This window comes from Molothrus ater, chromosome 9 (assembly GCF_012460135.2).
Source record: "Molothrus ater isolate BHLD 08-10-18 breed brown headed cowbird chromosome 9, BPBGC_Mater_1.1, whole genome shotgun sequence".
NCBI lineage: Eukaryota > Metazoa > Chordata > Aves > Passeriformes > Icteridae > Molothrus > Molothrus ater.
Genome location: NC_050486.2, coordinates 11,716,337 through 11,734,954, shown reverse-complemented (window position 1 = coordinate 11,734,954; position 18,618 = coordinate 11,716,337). Strand labels below are relative to the sequence as shown.

At 35.6% G+C, this 18,618-nt stretch overlaps 1 protein-coding gene across 2 annotated transcripts in view; it reads right to left on the bottom strand.

Moving 5' to 3' along the window:
• COL11A1 (collagen type XI alpha 1 chain) overlaps positions 1-18,618 on the bottom strand; it is a 125,666-nt gene that overhangs the window by 68,832 nt on the left and 38,216 nt on the right. The window contains exons 6-19 of one of the 2 annotated variants that reach the window (XM_036387659.2): positions 15,270-15,386; positions 14,853-14,999; positions 14,566-14,661; positions 12,158-12,403; positions 9,541-9,603; positions 8,972-9,013; positions 8,555-8,617; positions 6,888-6,962; positions 5,506-5,589; positions 5,283-5,339; positions 2,839-2,892; positions 1,353-1,406; positions 1,191-1,244; positions 568-621 (exon numbers count right to left, since the gene is read on the bottom strand). In XM_036387659.2, coding sequence (XP_036243552.1) covers positions 568-621; positions 1,191-1,244; positions 1,353-1,406; positions 2,839-2,892; positions 5,283-5,339; positions 5,506-5,589; positions 6,888-6,962; positions 8,555-8,617; positions 8,972-9,013; positions 9,541-9,603; positions 12,158-12,403; positions 14,566-14,661; positions 14,853-14,999; positions 15,270-15,386 — 1,206 coding nt within the window. The remainder of the gene's footprint in view (positions 1-567; positions 622-1,190; positions 1,245-1,352; positions 1,407-2,838; positions 2,893-5,282; positions 5,340-5,505; positions 5,590-6,887; positions 6,963-8,554; positions 8,618-8,971; positions 9,014-9,540; positions 9,604-12,157; positions 12,404-14,565; positions 14,662-14,852; positions 15,000-15,269; positions 15,387-18,618) is intronic. The other variant, XM_036387660.2, reaches the window with a different exon arrangement.

The following is an 18,618-nucleotide window of genomic DNA, read 5'->3' as shown; positions in this document are numbered from 1 at the left end:
TTTTAAATATTACTAAAAATCTTCCTAATTTATCTGACTTGACTGTGATGTTTCTTATGCTGCAATTGCTGGAATAGGCCCCACTAAACAATTCAGTTTTTAATTGAAATATTCATATCCATTTTTTTGTGCAAGCTTCTAAGCAACTTAAAATTTAGCATGCTCCTGATACAGAAACTTCATGCTAGTTTCCTTTCCCTATTACTCTTTAGAGCAATGACTTGAAGTCCAACAGGCAAATTCCTGAACTAAGAAAAATTAGAACAAAACCTAGCTGAAGATGTGATCTAAATTCTGCAAATATATTTAAACTATATATAGATTTTTATAATATTTAAATATTTATATATTTAAACTATATATATATTTAAACTATTGATTGATATTACTCAAAAGCTTCATGAGGAATACATTGCCTAATTGTACAGCTATTATTTGTAGCATGAAAAGCTGACATTCTGCTTTAACTTTTCCCTCAGTCCTTAGTGCTGTTCTTAATGAATAATGAATTATTTCTGGGACTCAATTAGTTTGATGCTGTATAAATGTACATATTTTTCTTCTTACCCGGTTACCTTTGTCACCAGGGAGGCCAGGAAGACCATCAAATCCTCTGTCACCCTTGGAAAGAAATCACAGCTTTAGTAAATGATAAATTGTCTGAATAAATAGTGGCTTCCCCCTGAAAGCTAGTTTCTACCCTTGGGTTGTATGTACACTTTTGCTACTGAATGAAACACATGGGCCTGAGCATATAGATCAAATTCACAAAATTTGCCCCTAAAAATTGTAGCAAGAGAAGATGCCACAGCTTTTTCACTATGCTGTAGTTATGCTATTTATGAAAAGAATTTTCACATTGAAAGGATACGCTTGATTCTAGCTGCACTTTGCCACTACAAAACTGACTTTACTATTACTGATACTCTCTAACTAGAAACTAACTCAGAGAGAGATAAATCATGCCCCAAGAACCCAAAGTCAGACTACTAGGAATTACCATTAATTACCATATTTTAAATGGATGATTCATTCTCAGCTCTTGCATCTGACCCAGCTATCTGAAACCTCAGTATTTTCACTTGAGAGGAGAATTTTGGGTTGGCCTGGATGAAACTGTGGTACCTACATAAAATCTGTCTAGCCCATTCCAAGACTGAAGTAAAGCCACAGGTCTCATTATTATTTACCTTTGCACCAGGTTCTCCTGGCATTCCTCTGGCACCATCAGCACCAGGACGTCCCTGAAAAACCCAAAGGGGCAAACATTTGAAAAGGCAATGGAATAAATTAATATTTAAATACATTTAAACAAAAACTATTTACCCAGAACTGATCTATATGCTACTTACCCTTTTGCCAGCTTTTCCACTTGGACCGGGGGCACCTTGGACACCACGAGGACCCTGGGTTTAAAGAGGGTAATATTTAGCATTCCATTAATGTCAGCAAAAATCTAGTAAAAAACCTCACCTCAAGAACAAGGTAAGATTTTTTTCTACACGAAGCTGCATTTCTTTCCCTAGAAGATGGATTCTGGTTCCCAGATTCCCATTAGTTTAGGCATCCAAACTGGCCTTAGCATTATGAATTTTAACACCAATTTTCATGAGATGGCACTATACATGACGTAAGTTACCATGTAGGTTTCTTACAGTCTTTTCATGGCTTTAAAGATCTCAGTCCTGTAGTTTGAAAAACCTTCTTCCTCTCATGCCAAAATTATTTTATTATAATTATATAATTATAATTATAATTATAATTATAATTATAATTATAATTAATTATAATTATTTAGTGAAAACTAGAGTGCTTATTTCAGATATTTACACAAATATGAGTTGTGCTAGTAAAGAGCTCACATGCTGTCTTAGCTTTACACAACATGAGTTTAACTAGAGGGGGACCAAATTACCCCAGATTGAAAAAACATTTCACTTTCCAAACACATGTAACTTTCACTGATGACTGTATGGGTGTAACTGTGGAAATTTTCTCCCCCCACATCCAAATGCATTTTCAGGTGAGGACAAGCCATTCACAAATATTGTGTAGGAAAAGAAAAAAAAAACATTAAAAATATAAGTAAGCAAACTGACAGGCTGTACAACTGTTGAGAATGCTTTTTTTTAATTTTTATTTTATGTTTCTACTCCAAGTATCCATGTGCAGTTTTAAGACAGGCACTTGGTAATGCATAAAATCCATTATACTACTTGAGATCTGGCAAAATAGCTGTTTGGGATCCTTATTTCATGATTTCTTTCACAATCTCCTTATTGATTTTAGGTTTAAACTGAAAGAATTCTCTGTACTTCAGTGCTCTTTGACATCACTGTCGGGAAGTTTATATAATAGTAGGCTGAGAAGAAAAACATGCATTGATTTGTAAAGTTTTATTCTTTCTATGTCACATCTATAGTGAAAATATCCTGTTTAATTACCAACCAAATTCAACCTCCCTCACCTTATGAGATCTGATAAGTTCAAAGACCACGGTCGTCCAGTTGTAGACTAAAATATCATTATTGAAAAGAGAAAAGAGCCTGAAGTGACAATATTAAAACAGCTTTTCAACTGATGTCACTCTACATGTGATAATTGCTCTTTGTTATACAAAGATTGTTACTTTCGTATTTCAGAATGAACAATCAAGCTAATGATTTTAACTACAATTTTATTATTGATCAAGCTATTGAAACTATAAAATAGTATCATGAAGGCTGTTTTTCTTCAATTGCATGCAGGAAGCATAATCATTGATTGATTTCTTCTAATGATATGAATAAATTTTCTTAAATATAAAACATGCTCAAACATAATGGAACATTATTGTACCTGGGGTCCTGGTTCACCACATTCACCTTTAGCACCTGCTGCTCCAGGTCCACCCTTGATGAAGAAAAACCAACATATATTGTTTAAGTATACAAAAGCCTCTTTAAATTAATGTTACTTTCTATTTCCATACGTGAATTACAGGGAGAAATAACAAATAACCCTCTATTCATCAGGAGGTATGAATTCATAATTTGTATCTAGAGATTTATCTACCTTGATTTATCATTGCCATAAACACTGGGCAGAAATATTTATCTTACCAGAGAAAACGCCCATGGATTTAAAGGCAAAATGTAACCCTTTGTTTTGTATCAGTATTTGAGAGCAGAGTAAGAACATAAGTAGGGCAATCAGCAGTGCATCCATTGTAGGGAATAAGAGCTAAAGGCCACCTCTTTTTACATTTATTTCTATGTTGTACAGAAAAAAACAGTCTCAGAGTTCAATCCAAAGATCACTGTAGTCAATGAAAAATACACTGTCTAATCTTGTAATGAACTTCAGTGATGTTTTAATCAAGTCCTTTGTGCACCTGGCCCTGAAGAAGTGGAGAATCTATATAACTACATCTCTTTATTATTATGAAATGAAGATATAGATTTTAAGAGTACACTTTAATCATAAACAGGCCAAGACCAGATATTCATTTATACTGTACATGAAATCAGGGGCAGAACTAGTGAAAGCAAGTTAGACATCTCAGAAAAACAGACAAAATAAACCAAAAAATCCTGGCATGCACACATAGAATACAGTCTCAGGGAAAGAAGATATGGGAGTTTGTTACTATGTGCAAAAAGAATAGTTGTATTTTTGATCATTGAAACGGGTTGTGACTCAGAGTATGTATTTAATATGAAACAAATGCTGCCGGCCTTTGAAAACTGATAATCCTTCTATGTAAACATTGGAAGAAAGAAGTTGTCTAATGGCTTGGCTTAGTGCTGAGTCTCACATCCTAGAGTGGAAAGATCCCCACTGACCTTGCAGGTATTAATTCAAGTCATAAGCAAATTGGAAATCAGATCCCAAACTGGTACTGGTAGTGGAGAGAAGATTGGTTTTGGTAGTGGTGATACTCTCTTGGGGTTTCTCTGATTAAAGCTCTGCTTTTAATATAATTGATTACATTTACTATCTGTAGGCAGACATTCATTTTTATGCTATGTTACCTGAGCGTGTGAACACCAGACTCAAACAATGCTAGACTGGAGCTTTGACACTGCTATGTTTAAGATTTTTAGTAACTAATATGTTACTAATGTATCTTACTGGCTACTGATTAATTTAACAAAATAAAATGCACATAAAGACTAAAAGCTCCAACTTTTTCGTTCTTAAAAGAAACTGAGTAAAAAACAAATTTACAGACCAAGAAACTTGTTTTTGAAGCTGTAGGAAAAAATATTTCTAGATCAAAGAGTTGGATTTCTAGAGCCTCCTGGTGGTTTAGAAGCAAAACAACTATTAATATTATTAATTTGATGAACTTTGCATACAGGAATTCATGAAGGCTTTTAAAACACAAAAGCATGAGTATGAAGGCAGGTTATACCTCTGCTAAAGGTATCCAATCCACTGCCAGTATCATACCAGCCTTTGCAAAGTCCTCCTTGCTTAGAGCAGCTCCAGAGTTTTGTCTGTACAGACTGAATGTTATCCTGCAGGTCTCTTGAACTAAATGCATTGCTGGAAATAGTTTATGAGTTTGTTATATAGACCAAATATATTTTATTCTTTTTAAGTGTGGCATACCAAATTGTGATGAATCAGGAGTCTGTGAGCCAGATTTTCTGCTTGGTAGCTAATATTTCTTTTGGAAGAATTACTGTAGAAAAGAATTATTCTTGTACAGATCTGCTTAAAAATATACAAGTGTACACAGTCCATGCAAACACTAAGATATTTTAACATCCACAGGGCCATTTCCAGATCCTTTGCTGTTAGCAGTTGAGTCAAATTCAGGACTGAAATAAAAAAAAGTGTAATTCTTTTAGAAACCTGTGGCTCTTAATTCTTTATTGGCATGCCTCTTACAAACTTTTCAGATTTAGCTTAAATATTGAGTAAAGGGGATTCTGCAAACTCTTGCTTTAGTATCTCTTTCTGTAGAGTTTCATATTTACTGCAAGAAATTGTACTAATGGCATTACAGAGATGATTGAATGTAGAGGCATATTTATGGAAAACTATTCACAAGTTTTGGAAGTCCAGCAGTGTGCTCTGTCTGAACACCATAAAATCAACCATAAAAACTTATTTAGTATTTAGGTTGAATTGCAGACCTTGAATAAGCATACAAACTACAGCTTTAATTATGTAATATTAATTTCAAATAAGTACAAAACAAGTACAAATAGAGAGGGGTAGGCAGGGCCAGAATGAGATCCATGGCTACATCACCATGTTCTTTAATCTCTGCCCCTGTTTTGTCTACTTACCACAGGACCTGGTCTTCCAGTGAGTCCCATAGGACCAGGTGGACCTCTCATAGCAATCTGAGAAGACAGACAAACAGAACACCAGGTGTCAAGAAAAAGCTGCCAGCCAGCATACATATTCTATACTAACAGAGTTTTAGAGTGTGTTAGCAAATACCCCCCTTCTTTGACTTCACATCTTGCAGGATATAAAACAAATTGGGATTTGACTCCTTGTGCTCACCCTAGCTTGCTGAAGAATAGCTTGTGCTTGAGCTTCCTGAGCTGAGATTGTTGGGCCCTTCTCACCATCTCCACCAAAGCGGAACTGCAAGAACCAAAACAAGAAAAGGATTTAGAATTCATCAAATCTAAATCATACTTGTTACTTGCTGCAACGGTGCAAACTGCTTCAAAGTCACAAGGTCACAGTCTTTAGTTCATTCTACTAACTTCAGAAGATGGCTGCATGGAGGTCACTGCATCCAACATGACTATGAAGTCATTGGTGATAGTAACTGAAGTCTAAATTTAATCCCTTGTGAGAAAATATTTTCCTGATTTAATAGTATTTTGGTTTCTATTTGTTTGTTTGCTTGCTTATTTATAAAAGAGGCCAAAATAGACTTCTACTTGCCTGCAAAATGTCAATAAAAATATGTACCAAAATTAATTAATTCTCTATACATTGGTAGCTACTCACATTAAAAATGTAGTTTAATTTAAGGCAGATACAAATGTGAAAAATGTTTGGTATCTAAAATAAAACAGTTTTGTGTAATTTCTGAAAATTTCAAAATAAATCACAGAATAAAAATTTAAGTGCTCATTCCTTTGCTCCTGCACTGTTATGCTAATGAAACTGCTGGCAGAAGCTTTGCAATGTTGCAGAAATGCTAGGCTGCAGCAAGAAGCTCAGGTATGGCATACCCTGGGTATCAGGGCCATGAATCTTGCACTGCCCACAACAGTTTGCCCAGTTTGCCTATGACCAGAGTTGACACAGATCTTTTTCACCCATAGACACATTTAGGAATAATTAATTACAAGCACACAGTGATTTTCGTATCCCAGTGCTGCAAGATACTTTAACAGCTTTGGGCTTGTTCCTCCACCTGCTAAAACAGATGGTGTTTTGCTTTGACTCCAGTGGGAGTAGAGTTGGCTATGTACATATATTTCTATTCAAAGGATGCACTGACTCTTCAAAGAGGACACTGAGGTCCAATTTGAAGCATGGAATACTTAAAAATCTACATGTCAATGAGACTTGAAAGCACACACGCCTATTGGGAGTACAGGCCCTCTGTACAACAGCAGACTCATTGTTTCGGAACTATAGTAGCAAAATATAGTTACTGCTAAAAATATAAGGTGGTTTTCAGTGTCTGTAATTCACTCGTGTAGGTTCCAATCTGTCAGCCATGCAGGAGCTAAAGCATATGTTTTGTGTGATGAAAAAAAAGGCACCATATAGATGAATTTCAAATGCTTACGCCATAAAAGAAATCCTGTATCATTCTCTCGTTCCACAGACAAAATTAGATGAAAAAATAAAATACCTATTCATTTCTTGAAAGACGCTTCTAGTTTTTGTAGGCTGCTTACCCTGTAACCACAACTTACCGGCAACATTAACATGGTACCTGGAGGACCTGCTAAACCATCAGCACCAGGAAGACCAGGGCGACCAGGTGGACCCTAAAAGAAAAAAGACATGATAGAAAAAAAGTGAGAAAAAAAAGATAGTAACGTACGAGAAACCTTTTGAGTCACTTACATAAATTTATACTCATAGAATGGCCTGGAAAAGACCTTAAAGATCTAGTTTCAACCTCCCTTGGGACACCTTTCACTAGATCAGGTAGCTCAAAGCCTGACACAGCCCTGCCTTGAACACTTCCAGGGATGGTGCAGCCATCTGGGCAACCTGTTACAGGGCCTCACCACTGTCCGTGCAAGGAATTTCTTCCCAATATCTAATCGAAACCTGCTCTTTCCTTTTAAAAACCTTCCCCTTTGTCCTATCACTATGGGCCCTTGTAAAAGTCTCTCTGCACCTCTCCTGCAGCCTTCCCCCACAGCTCAGCATGTCTTCATAGAAGAGGCACACAAGAGTGGCAGAGGGGCAGAACCACCTCACTTGACTTGCTGCTCACGCTTCTTTCATGCAGGCAGGATACGGTTGGCTGCAAGTGTGTGTTACTGGGTCATGTCAAGCTTCTTGTCCACCAACACCCCCAAGTCCTTCTCTGCAGGGCTGCTCTCAATCCATTCTCCTCCCAGACTAATTGCTGCAATTATATATTTGTGTCGTGTCTGGTCCGTGACAGGCACATGACGTGCTTAGTCAAGAATTTCCTCATGATGAATTCAGTGAGCAGCCACTTAAAAAACTAAGGACTGTCAGTAGTTATTCCCTTACTAGGTGTTAAAATACCCATTTTACAAGTTCACATTCTGGAATATTTAATTAATCTACAGGAAAGAAATATGAAAGAAGTGTGGATGCTGACTTACTAGCAAGGTAAAGCATTGTTGGGATTTTAATATTATCTCATTATACAGTGAGGTGATAGCATCTTCTAAACATCTTTCATATATAATTAGAGCATGAACATGCTGGATTCACTAGTAAACCATCTCTCATAAAACAAGGAAAGTCTTAGTACCAAGTTTTCTTCAAATAAATATGCTTATGTTTTAAAATCGTGTTGGTGGTGGCAGTAAGAAAAGGCTTACAAGAAAACGAAGATTAAAATAATAGCTTAAATTTTAACTAGTTTCATGACTGGATAGGTTTCTCAAGCCACATATTATTTAATATGGCAAATAAATTCTTCCAAGATCATCTAAATATTATCCATCACTTTCAATATTCCCATGTGTTTTGATTCTGAAAAGCTTGTTTTTCTCTATATTTCTACATATTATAGCTGAAGATATACTGATTTTTTAAAAAGTCATTCAAATTCATTTGAAATGTTTGTATCTATTACTTTATTGTATTTCTAAACACATCAAACCAGAAAAATACTAACAAACCAGGACTTACACATCTTCTTGTATTTACAGCACGTATTTCTACCACTAAGAAAATGTTTGTCCAGATTCTCACTTGATTTTTACTTAGCTGAATGAATCAACCTCAGTTCCACTGAAGTTTCTAACCTATGTGGATCTATTTCAGATATAGAATCTATTGGATCTATTTCAGGATCTAGCAGAACCTTGTGTAGCAATTAGTGCAAGATATCCCATGAATGCATGGGATAATCTGTTTGTTGACTTACCCTTTCACCAGGGTCACCTGGAGGACCAACAGGACCTTGTAAACCTGGGGGACCTGTAAGACCCTATAGAAAATGAATGACATAATTATACTGAAAGCCTGAAGACTTTTGAACTATTTTTTCCCTAAGTTAGGATGAACACATATTTGGATAAAATAATTTATAAGGCAGTGTATTGTTTTTTCTTACAAAGATTTATAGTCAACATTCAAAACTTAGATTTTTCATGCGCCATCAGCTTGTATCTTGCTGTCACTGAAAATGCTAGAGTTGACCCTTTTCTATTCCCTTCTAAAAGTTCTAAATATAATACACATTTGGGAACTATAATAAGACCAATTTTGCATTAACTTGTGAATAGAAAAGCACAGTGGATAAATCAAGTGCAATAAAGGAAAATGTGATTAATCTACTTACAGCAGGTCCTCTTGGTCCCGGTGGTCCTTCAATGAGCATACCCTAGGGGTGGATGGAACACAATATTACATTCATTATTTTGTAGAAAAACATAAAAAAAATCTTTTTAGCTGAGCTACTAAAGTTAACATTTCTTAGTGTTTTGATAAACTTTTCCTGAAATCTTCTCTCTACAGTTTCTAGCATGAGAATCTGAACAATTGCATGGCATTAAAAGTGAGGAAGGCTTCCTTGCCCTTGCTGAAACCTGTAGCGATGGTGTTACCTGTGCCTAAGCTGAAAGCTTTCTGGGTAGATCTGTCCAAGATGTAGTTACTAGATAGCCTGAAGATCAGATCAATGATCTGTTTTCCTCTGTACAAGATTCTCTTTTTTTTAAGGAACATGTGGTTAGTCCTTCATGTAACCAAAGGAGTAGCTGTCAGTAATCATTTTATATCATCCACATTACAGGGACTGTTTCAGAGATATGTCATCCTATCATGAACAACAGCATTTCATAATGATACATTAACAGTGAATATTTTTGATACAGTGCTACTGAAAAACTCCCTGCCATCTGTACTTACAGGTTCAATCACAGCTGGTTCTCCCTTTTGGCCTTTTTCTCCATAAGGCCCATGTCCTGTCACCTGGCAACCCCAAAAACAAAAATAAGTAGAAGGTCTAAGGACCTGGTACAATAAAGAATTTCAGCAACCTGTAACTGAAAGCTAAAGCTGGAATTGGTGTGTACTATAAAAACTACATCACAGGTACAAACCACATAAATTAAAAATACTTAATGCATGACAAATGGAAAATGCAAAAGCCGTGTATGCTTTCTCCATTATTGGATATTGTCAATTTGTAGTTTTTGAATGAGATGTGCATCCCATGAGGGTTTATTCCGTGCTTTACATTAGAAATTTGAAAATAGAACCTAAAACTTCTGTGTGCAAGTAACAATATTGTTTCTTTTCTTGTTTGATTGGACATGTTCTTGGTAATTGACAATGATTCTTCATGGCTTTATGAGTTAAGCAGCCTAAAGTAAGATGGAAAGAAAGATCCCTTGGTCCAATATGGACTGTACCTTTCAAGCTCCTAATTTCATTCATGAAACATCTACAACATGTAAAGCAACCTGAGAGATCTGTAATTTCATGGCATAAATGATAAGTGGCACTGTGGACAGTAAAGAATATTTCACAGGATAACCTTTGATGCCTCGGCACTACCTGAATTAGCATCAACTGCCAAATTCTTTGAGGACCAGCTCTGTGGGAAGTTTTGGGTTCAGGATTAAGGTAACAGGAGTACCTAAAACAATATGTCAATAACACATACTAATGGAAGAAACATTGATGTTTCAAACAAAGAAAAAGGAACTGATTTTTTTTTAAACCATGAGACAATGTATTTTTCTTCAGAAGTATCTCTCTTGGTTGCTAACATATCCACTAGAAATTAAGTTCTGACCAGCTTAAAATTTAAAATGCACTTTTTCTAAATTTCAATAGAGTGATTCAACATTACTCTAAAAAATAGCTGGGGATTAGTAAAAATAGTAAGGATAATGTTACAGTATTTCAATATGAAATATTTTGGGATGGAAAAACAGAGATTCACAGACTGTGCATTTTGCACTGACTTATAAAGGCACAGATCTCACTAGTAATGATGTTCATAAACCCATTGGTAGTTCATAAAAATCAAGTAGCAAGATGTATAGGCAATCATGTTTTATTAAATTAACATAAATTACTTGTAAAAAAATGATATCAGGGTCTCCATCTTTGAAAACATTTCCCCTTTTTCAAAGTTCCCATTTACTGAGTACTTTCCATTTTGCCTCTTTTTATCATAGGTAGAACTTCAGTTATTCTAAATGCGTCCATATGCCAAAGGAAAATGACGTATGTCTGGTTCAGCAGATGACACTAATAAAGCTTGCACAGACCAGAGTCTGTTCTAATTCAAGATTCCTGACTCCTTCAGCTTTCTATCAAGGCATTTTAAGTTGAAATTTACACCAGGGGATAGAGTCTGCACAGTCATTTGCTTAATGCAGGCACAAATGGTGCCTTATGGGCTCTTTGCTTCACAGATAATCTGACCTTTTCTGTGTCATTCTGCCACAGTGTCCCCATCTGGGCTAGAAGGAAAAGAGTACACTTGTATCACATTGCACAGATAAGGATCATTAAAAAATACAATGACCCCAACAGGGTATAGAAAAGAGCGGTAAATGAAATACAGAAGGATGGGTTTCAAGGCTGGCAGAGAAAAGCAACCTCACAGCATTTGCTGCTATTTCTTGGATCCTTTGTAAACTGAAGTTTTGACTTTGTGAGGAGAAAATGAAGATAAGACTGAGCAAATAGTGAAAATAAAATTCTCTTCTACTATATTCAGGGTCTTCCTAATTAAAAAATCCAAATGGGATTTTTTTCCTTCCAGTCTTAGCCATATCAGTTTTCTTTGCAGCATCCACAGCTGGTAAACTGATAAACAAGGATCTTGGCACAACTAAAGGAAAGTTAAAGCCTTGCTGTTTAGCCTATGATTAAGTCAGAGGGAAAGAGAGCTATAAATCTCAGAATGAAGAGCATGATTCATAGGATCCACCATGTCATCCTATCTATCTTTATAAATATTGAGCTGTTAAATCACTTCTGCAAGACCATAAACCTGTCACCATTGACTAAGCTTATTTTCATGAAAGGGTTCAGACCTTAACCTTCCCACTCATGAATTTTCTTCTTGGAAAGCTGCAAAAGCCACAGGATTCTAGACACTTATATGCATTTCAATTTCTTCAGGTAATCATATAAAAGTATTAATTACAGCATTTGTACCTGCATTAGAATTTATGTTCTTTCCAGCTTTAGCTCTAGTTTAGAAAGGTTTTTAAAACTGTTACTTTAATAATTTATTTTTTTAATTCCATCTCCTCTTTCCTTTTCCTCCCATCTTCCACCCTCCCTTACTCCCTTCAGAAAATGAGACAAAAATCTTACATGATAAAAATAAAACATTCAAGATTACTAAGAGGATGGCCTTGATCCAAAGGTTATTGGAAATGAGAATATATCTAATAAGTACAAGGAGCTCTGGATCAGGGTTTGTGCAGTTCTGAGAATGTGTAATTATAAAAGAATTGCTAAATTAGATTAATCTGCATTATGCCTCCAGTCAACTTACGCTTGTTTCTGTGATATCGGTCTCTGCAGGAACACCTGGACCAAACTCCTCATTAGTGGAATCTGTTGGTTTCTCTTCATATTCTTTATATTCATAAAAATCATATTCTCCTAAATCTCCATCTACCAGCAGATCAGATTCACTGAGGTCTACTCCTCTGCTTCCATATTCAGTTGCCTCAGTTTTTTTATCATAATCCTCTCCAGTTATGTATTCTTCAGCAAATACTTCTTCAACAGGATTTTGCTATTCGTATCAGTAGCAAAGATTTGGGAATAGGAGGAATATGTGGGTTATTGTTAGTAAAGCAATGTAAGCATACGCTGATCCACCATGATGACTTGTCAAAAGAAGAAAGAACAGTAGAACTACAGCATATTGTCTTTTAATTAGAGTCTGAAGGAATGGAAGCTCAGCCTTTCAGAGTAATTAAAAGATCTTTGTATAAGTAGTACAAAGAAGTAATGTTTTCATATGCTTTGGTTTTTTATTTCCAAAACCACTGAATTCAATATATCCAGTATTATGTGTACTGCTTGCGTAATGTTACTTTAGTGCCAAATATAGCTGAATTTCGCTGCTTGGTTTCACTCTTACAAGCATTCATGAATGAACATATGCAATGAGCAGTGAATAAGTTCAGATCTTTTTGTAATAGCAATGTGGAGGAGGTGCAAGCATCACTTTAGTTAAGCCCAGCCTTTTACATTATTTTCTGTCTATAAACAGCAATGCTGAGCTAAACTTCTTTTCTCTTGTTAATGATTTTGAAGTTTGTTTATCAATAAAAGGCATGAATTGTGTGTCATGGTAATTTAGATATTTTTTGTCTAAGTTCTACCTGTACAATTCAGATTAATTTTAAGATTTCAGAAATTTAAGCTTTCATCTTAAAGTACGTAAGCTGTCAAACCAAGCAAACAACTTAAAAGCACTAAAGCAGTTTAAAAGAATGCTATATTTGAGATGTACAAAACCATTTGTGAGGTAAAGGAGGATTGCTTTATTCTGTTATAATAAGGTCTTTCAATAATTTTCCATACAGGACAATTTTGAAAGAAACTGAAGTTCAGATATTGCTAATATGAAATGATCAGACAATATGAAGTAGTATGATCCTGAAAGTATTCAGAAGCTAATCAACATTCAGTGTAATTAAAAAATCTTGATCTAAGAATAACATTGAAATTTATTGCAATTAAAATAGAAGGTCAGATTCTGATTTAACACTTGCCTAATTCCATTAGTTACAGGAGTATAACTTCTACCCTATAGCTGTAATAAACAGAGATCAGAACCAATTCTAAGCCAAATTTTACCTTTATGAAGAAGTGCTCTCACCAAGGAGAGCATTTAGCACTTTGAATCTACCTCATTACAGCTCTACAATTGTACAATCAGCTTAGAATTGCCCAGGAAACGGAATGATTTAGATACATTTGTTGATCAATCTGTGAGAAGCAAACATGACACTGAACACAAGAATGCTTAACAGCAAAATGAGTAAAACATACCTTAATTCACCTTCACCTTCCAAGATACATAAGAGGAAAAGCATAGAACAAATGGGGACTCTTTCTCTTTTCAGATATTCAGGGGAAAGAGGTGAGGGGGAGTTTTGTACATCTTTTAAGCATGTAAATCTTAATTTTGAAAGGAAAAGGAAAAGAAAAATGAGAACAACGTTTCTTAAAATCCACCATCATTTTTCTAACATTAGTGTTAATTAATATGCAAACATATTAATCAACACCAGCTTAGGTGCAGTAATTTTAATAAAATAATGTTTAGACCTGTTATTGTGGCTTTCTAGAAATGTGCTTTCTAACCTAAGTCAAAATAGTAATTTTATCTTTTTTGACAGTTCAAATCATAATGTTTATTTTTAGTAGAACAAGTGAAAATCAAGTAATTTGGTTTTGTTAGCTGAATAACTATGAAAAGGAAACAATGGCTTCTGACTCGCCTCCTATGGTGGCAGCCATTCTTTGTCTTGTGTTAGGCTCTTTTATGCTGCACCTTAAAAATTACAGGAAAAATTAGAGACTCTCCTTCCTATTAGATCAGGAGGACTATGTCTAATATCTAACCTAGTTTGTGCTAGACATAGCTCCATTCACATTCACACTGAAAGCAGCAACACCACATTCCCACACCATATATCACTGAATTATTTCCAGAATCATGAACTCTGCAGGCTGAAGATACAGCAGATCTCTATAGAATTAATGGGAGTTCTGCCCAAGACAATAGTAGTTTCTGATACTGGCTGAGAAAGTATAAAATCACACTAAGTGCTGGTAGAGATTGTACCATTTACATAGAAATCCATAATTTTAAAATGCATTTGTACTCTTTTAATGAATGGCACCCGGTGGGACAAGTATTTTCTTGAGAGTCCTTATTACCTCATTTGCTTCAGTAGCTCTGGAAGGAGCTTCTGTCTGGGGTCCATAGTCATTTTCAGCTATGCTATAGTCTTGGAATCCATCAATAACGTTGGCCTAGTATAAAAAACAAATACATTATTAAAAAAAAATCTTGTATGAAAATTTAAGAGGTATTGCTGTTATTCAGGTTATGGTATTAGCCAGATGTATTCATCTAGTGGGGTTAGGTAAATTTTTTTCTTATTATCAAAGATCTTCCAGTCTTAGTCTGGGAAAGATCTTGATTATTTCTTGGCTACCTTTACCCCTAGTTTGTCTTTTGTTGCTGCTTGATAACTTTTCTTCTTCTTGGATGCATATTTTTCAGATTTTTTTGTTGTGGCCTTTTGAGGTTTGTCCTTTGAGCTAGCGGCCACTGTCCTCTTCTTCTTTTTGACCATGGCTTTCTTTTTCTGCAAATGTTATGAAAGATGGAATGGGAAAACATAAATAAAATGAAAAGGAAATTGAGAAAGTGTGAATGAAAGAAGGGTAACCAAATGCAAGATGAATGCTGTCAGCCGTGAGACCTTCCATCTTTAACTGAAAGCAAAGGTTACAGCTATGAAGTAAAGAAATGAGTGAGAGGAAAGCATTAAGCTCATATACAAAGACACAAATTGACAAACCATGTGGTAGGGGACAGCTGGACACCACACAACAAACAGATCAGATTCTGTTACCTCTGTTTGTGCTACTGTCTCTTCGAACAGTGGAAGTCCCTCTGTTACAGAATCAGTTTCTTTATAATCTGCATCCCCATACTCATAGTCATATTCGACAAAATCTTCTGGTGTGTACTACATTGCAAATGGAAAAATATCAGGCATTCCCAAGTTAGAGGTAGCAAACTAGATTAGCAATACTGGAAAGTTTCTTCACCTTTACTTAGGAGTAAAGATTAACGAAATTAAGACACTATTAACAATTCAATATAATGACTCATTTAGGGAAAAAAACCTCACAACTTCTCACTTCTTTCAAAGCACAGTACAGAAGTAGTAAAAAGTAAATAGTAATTCCAGGAAAAAAACTCACATTAATTGGACTGCAAAGAAGAATCAAGTCTAATTTTGACTACTGGGAGCACCAACCAATCTTTGTGAAACCATATATTTATTTAATCTTTAAATTTCAAATAATACCTCTTTCACTTGTATTTTTTTCAGGTGACAAAAAGAGCAGAGATGCCAATATCTGACAAGAATAAACAATTTCAGATAAAGGAGAGGCCACAGCTCACAATAAAACATGGTTATCTTCCTCTTGTTTGATGTTGAGTTTGCAAACCAGGACAGCTCCATGGTACAAATTTTCTGAGCAAAGCCTCACTGCTGCAATTTCATTTCAGATTCAGCTTCTGTAAATTGCTCCATCGCTCTGTTTCTATAATTTTTATCAAATGAAGATTTGGCACACAAACTTTTCAAGAGAAAGTAGCTTTAAAATTGGCTTGTGTAGTGTTGTGAGCACAATCTAGGGAGCCAGGAACTCCTGAGCTGTACTCTTGGCTGTGCCAAGATCCTGGTCTCCATATTATCTGCACGAAGCGCAACTCATCAGAACTGAGAAGAAAGGGCAACTTTAAACTATCTTTCCACTCCTACCATGCTTGAAGCTACAAGAACTGGTAGGTCTGATAAATTAAAGCAGACTGTGGTTACTCTTTATGTGCCCAGGAAGCCAAAAGAAGGCAGAGCTGTGGCCAGAGGGACAAGTGTTTGCTTTCCCTTTAAGAAGAAATATTCAAATGTGCCTCATGTAAACTTGTCCCTCCTGAAATCCCTCTCTCCTGTTACAAGTCAGCACCATTGTCTGTAAAACGAAGACAATACCTGATTGTTTCATTATGTTGATGAGAAAGAGAATTAGTACATTACACTTCCAAATCAGTCTGAGGATTCATAGAAGTCATCATTATCAAAAGGAAATGGATATGTTAGAAGAAATTACAAATTAAAATAGATCTCCATATTCCAAACTATATTCTACCATGTGACCAAAACACTGGTTTAACTGTTCCCTCTGGCAATGTTTTTTGATACAATTGTTTACTTATGATTTTAATGCACAGAACTTGATTTCCTCAGCAAGTGTAAGGCTAAAGCTGAAAGGCCCTTAATCACTTAAAAATCCTTTTACATGGGTTTCTATTACTCCACTCCTGTGACTCCTCAGAGTCCAGTATCTTAGGAGGCAAGTGGAGCAACATTTTTGAGAGAACTACGATGTCATTAGCCAGATTTAAGTTTGATATGCTATTAGGAGTTTTTTTCAGTAACTTATAGACACACAGATTCCTCTTTAGTAAGCATTATAAACCTGTTCTGAAACTGGAAGCATTCATTCCAGCAGTCACTTTGACCAAATGACAATTTAAATATAACTCTGTGTTGCTCAGTATTAGAACTGTTTTGCAAATCTCAGTAGTATGGCTTTTCTCAAGGTAAACTGAATGGCTGTGCTGAATGGTGCCAAGCACATGACTAATAAAATTGTTATAAGTAGTTTTTCAGAGGCCATAAACTAAACAGAAATGTAGATTGGAGGGGGCGGGAAAGGAAGGAAAAATATCTGCGCCAAGTATATTAGTATTCAAAGAGAAAGTAGTGAATAAGTTGATATTTATGCTGAGGCCTAGTTCAAAAAGTCAGAAATATATGAATGAGAACTAGAAAACATACAAAAAAGCAAAAGTATGTGTACAAATCTATTGCATCATGTATAATCACACAGAAAATACTTTTGGGTATTGTGCTTCACTAATTTCTGTTAAAGAAAGTGAAACTTTCCTTATATGCAAAATGTGATCTCAAATATAAGAGTATATTTTGGTTGCACTGATATGCAGGCATGCAGAAAGAAATAATAGGGATGGATGAGAGGTGGGGAATGACAGTTTCCATACTGGAATCAGATTACTGCCAAGCAGGTGAAGACCTTCCACTTTAAGATCACAATATCAGAGGGGTATTACAAAAATTCTTGAACTTACAAGCTAGGACATGTGGCCACTCTCCCAAAACCATATTCAAGTAGTTTTTAAATTGCAGTACTGCACAAGTGAAAATATGTAGTAGCCTAAACATTCTACAAGATAAATTTTATTCTTAACAATCCTTCCTTTCCCAAGACTTTTTTCTGAAAAACCAGCAACGCTTTTATTTCACACCAGCTGATAAACAGAGAAAATGTTTTGTATTGAACTCCAGGGGTCCTGCTGCAAAGAGTTAAATATAGATGTAAAATCTTCCAGGTGTATATCCTGAGGCACAATCTGTCCAGATGGAGGAATGCATCTCTACACCTCTAGCTGATGTATAGATGCACTTTAGAAATATGATTTACTCACAGAATGATTTTACCAACTCGACCTGATCCCTATTTTTAATAGGAGACAACCGAACTAGTATAGGACTCGTCAGGTAAATGAAGACTAAATATACAGACATGAGTGATAGATTTAATGGCTTTAGTCACCTGCTGTGAAGCTGGCAACTCAAACTTACCCTGCCATTAACATTATCCAGTTAAGACTGGATATGTGGCACATACCCCTTCTTTTTTGGGAGCTACACAACTGAAAGGTCACTTTTATCAGATCACTAGAGAGAGGGGTCTCTGTAGGATCCCCTCAGTTTGACCTCAGCAAACCTTGGGGAAAGCTTCTTTACATTTTGGAAACACAAAACCCAGGCCCTGCTGTTAGTTCTCAGATGTTGGGCAGTTCACAGAAATCTATCAAAGTTGCACTACTAATCAAGGAAAGATAATGAGTAGACTCTTGAATATATAGGAGAAAGTGTCTAGAATTTCAAAATAAATAATAGGTTCAACTTGGCAAGGGATTTCAGCTAAGAGACATCAGGTAACACATACTTCAGATGTCATGCAATTTTCTTCCTCTTGCTTTTCTTTCTTCTCTGTTAAGATCACCAATAGTTACTAAACAGCCATTCTTGTAATGCATATTGCATATGACTATCTTCTTACAAATGAAAGGAAGAATGAAACCTGCTGCTTTTTGATGGG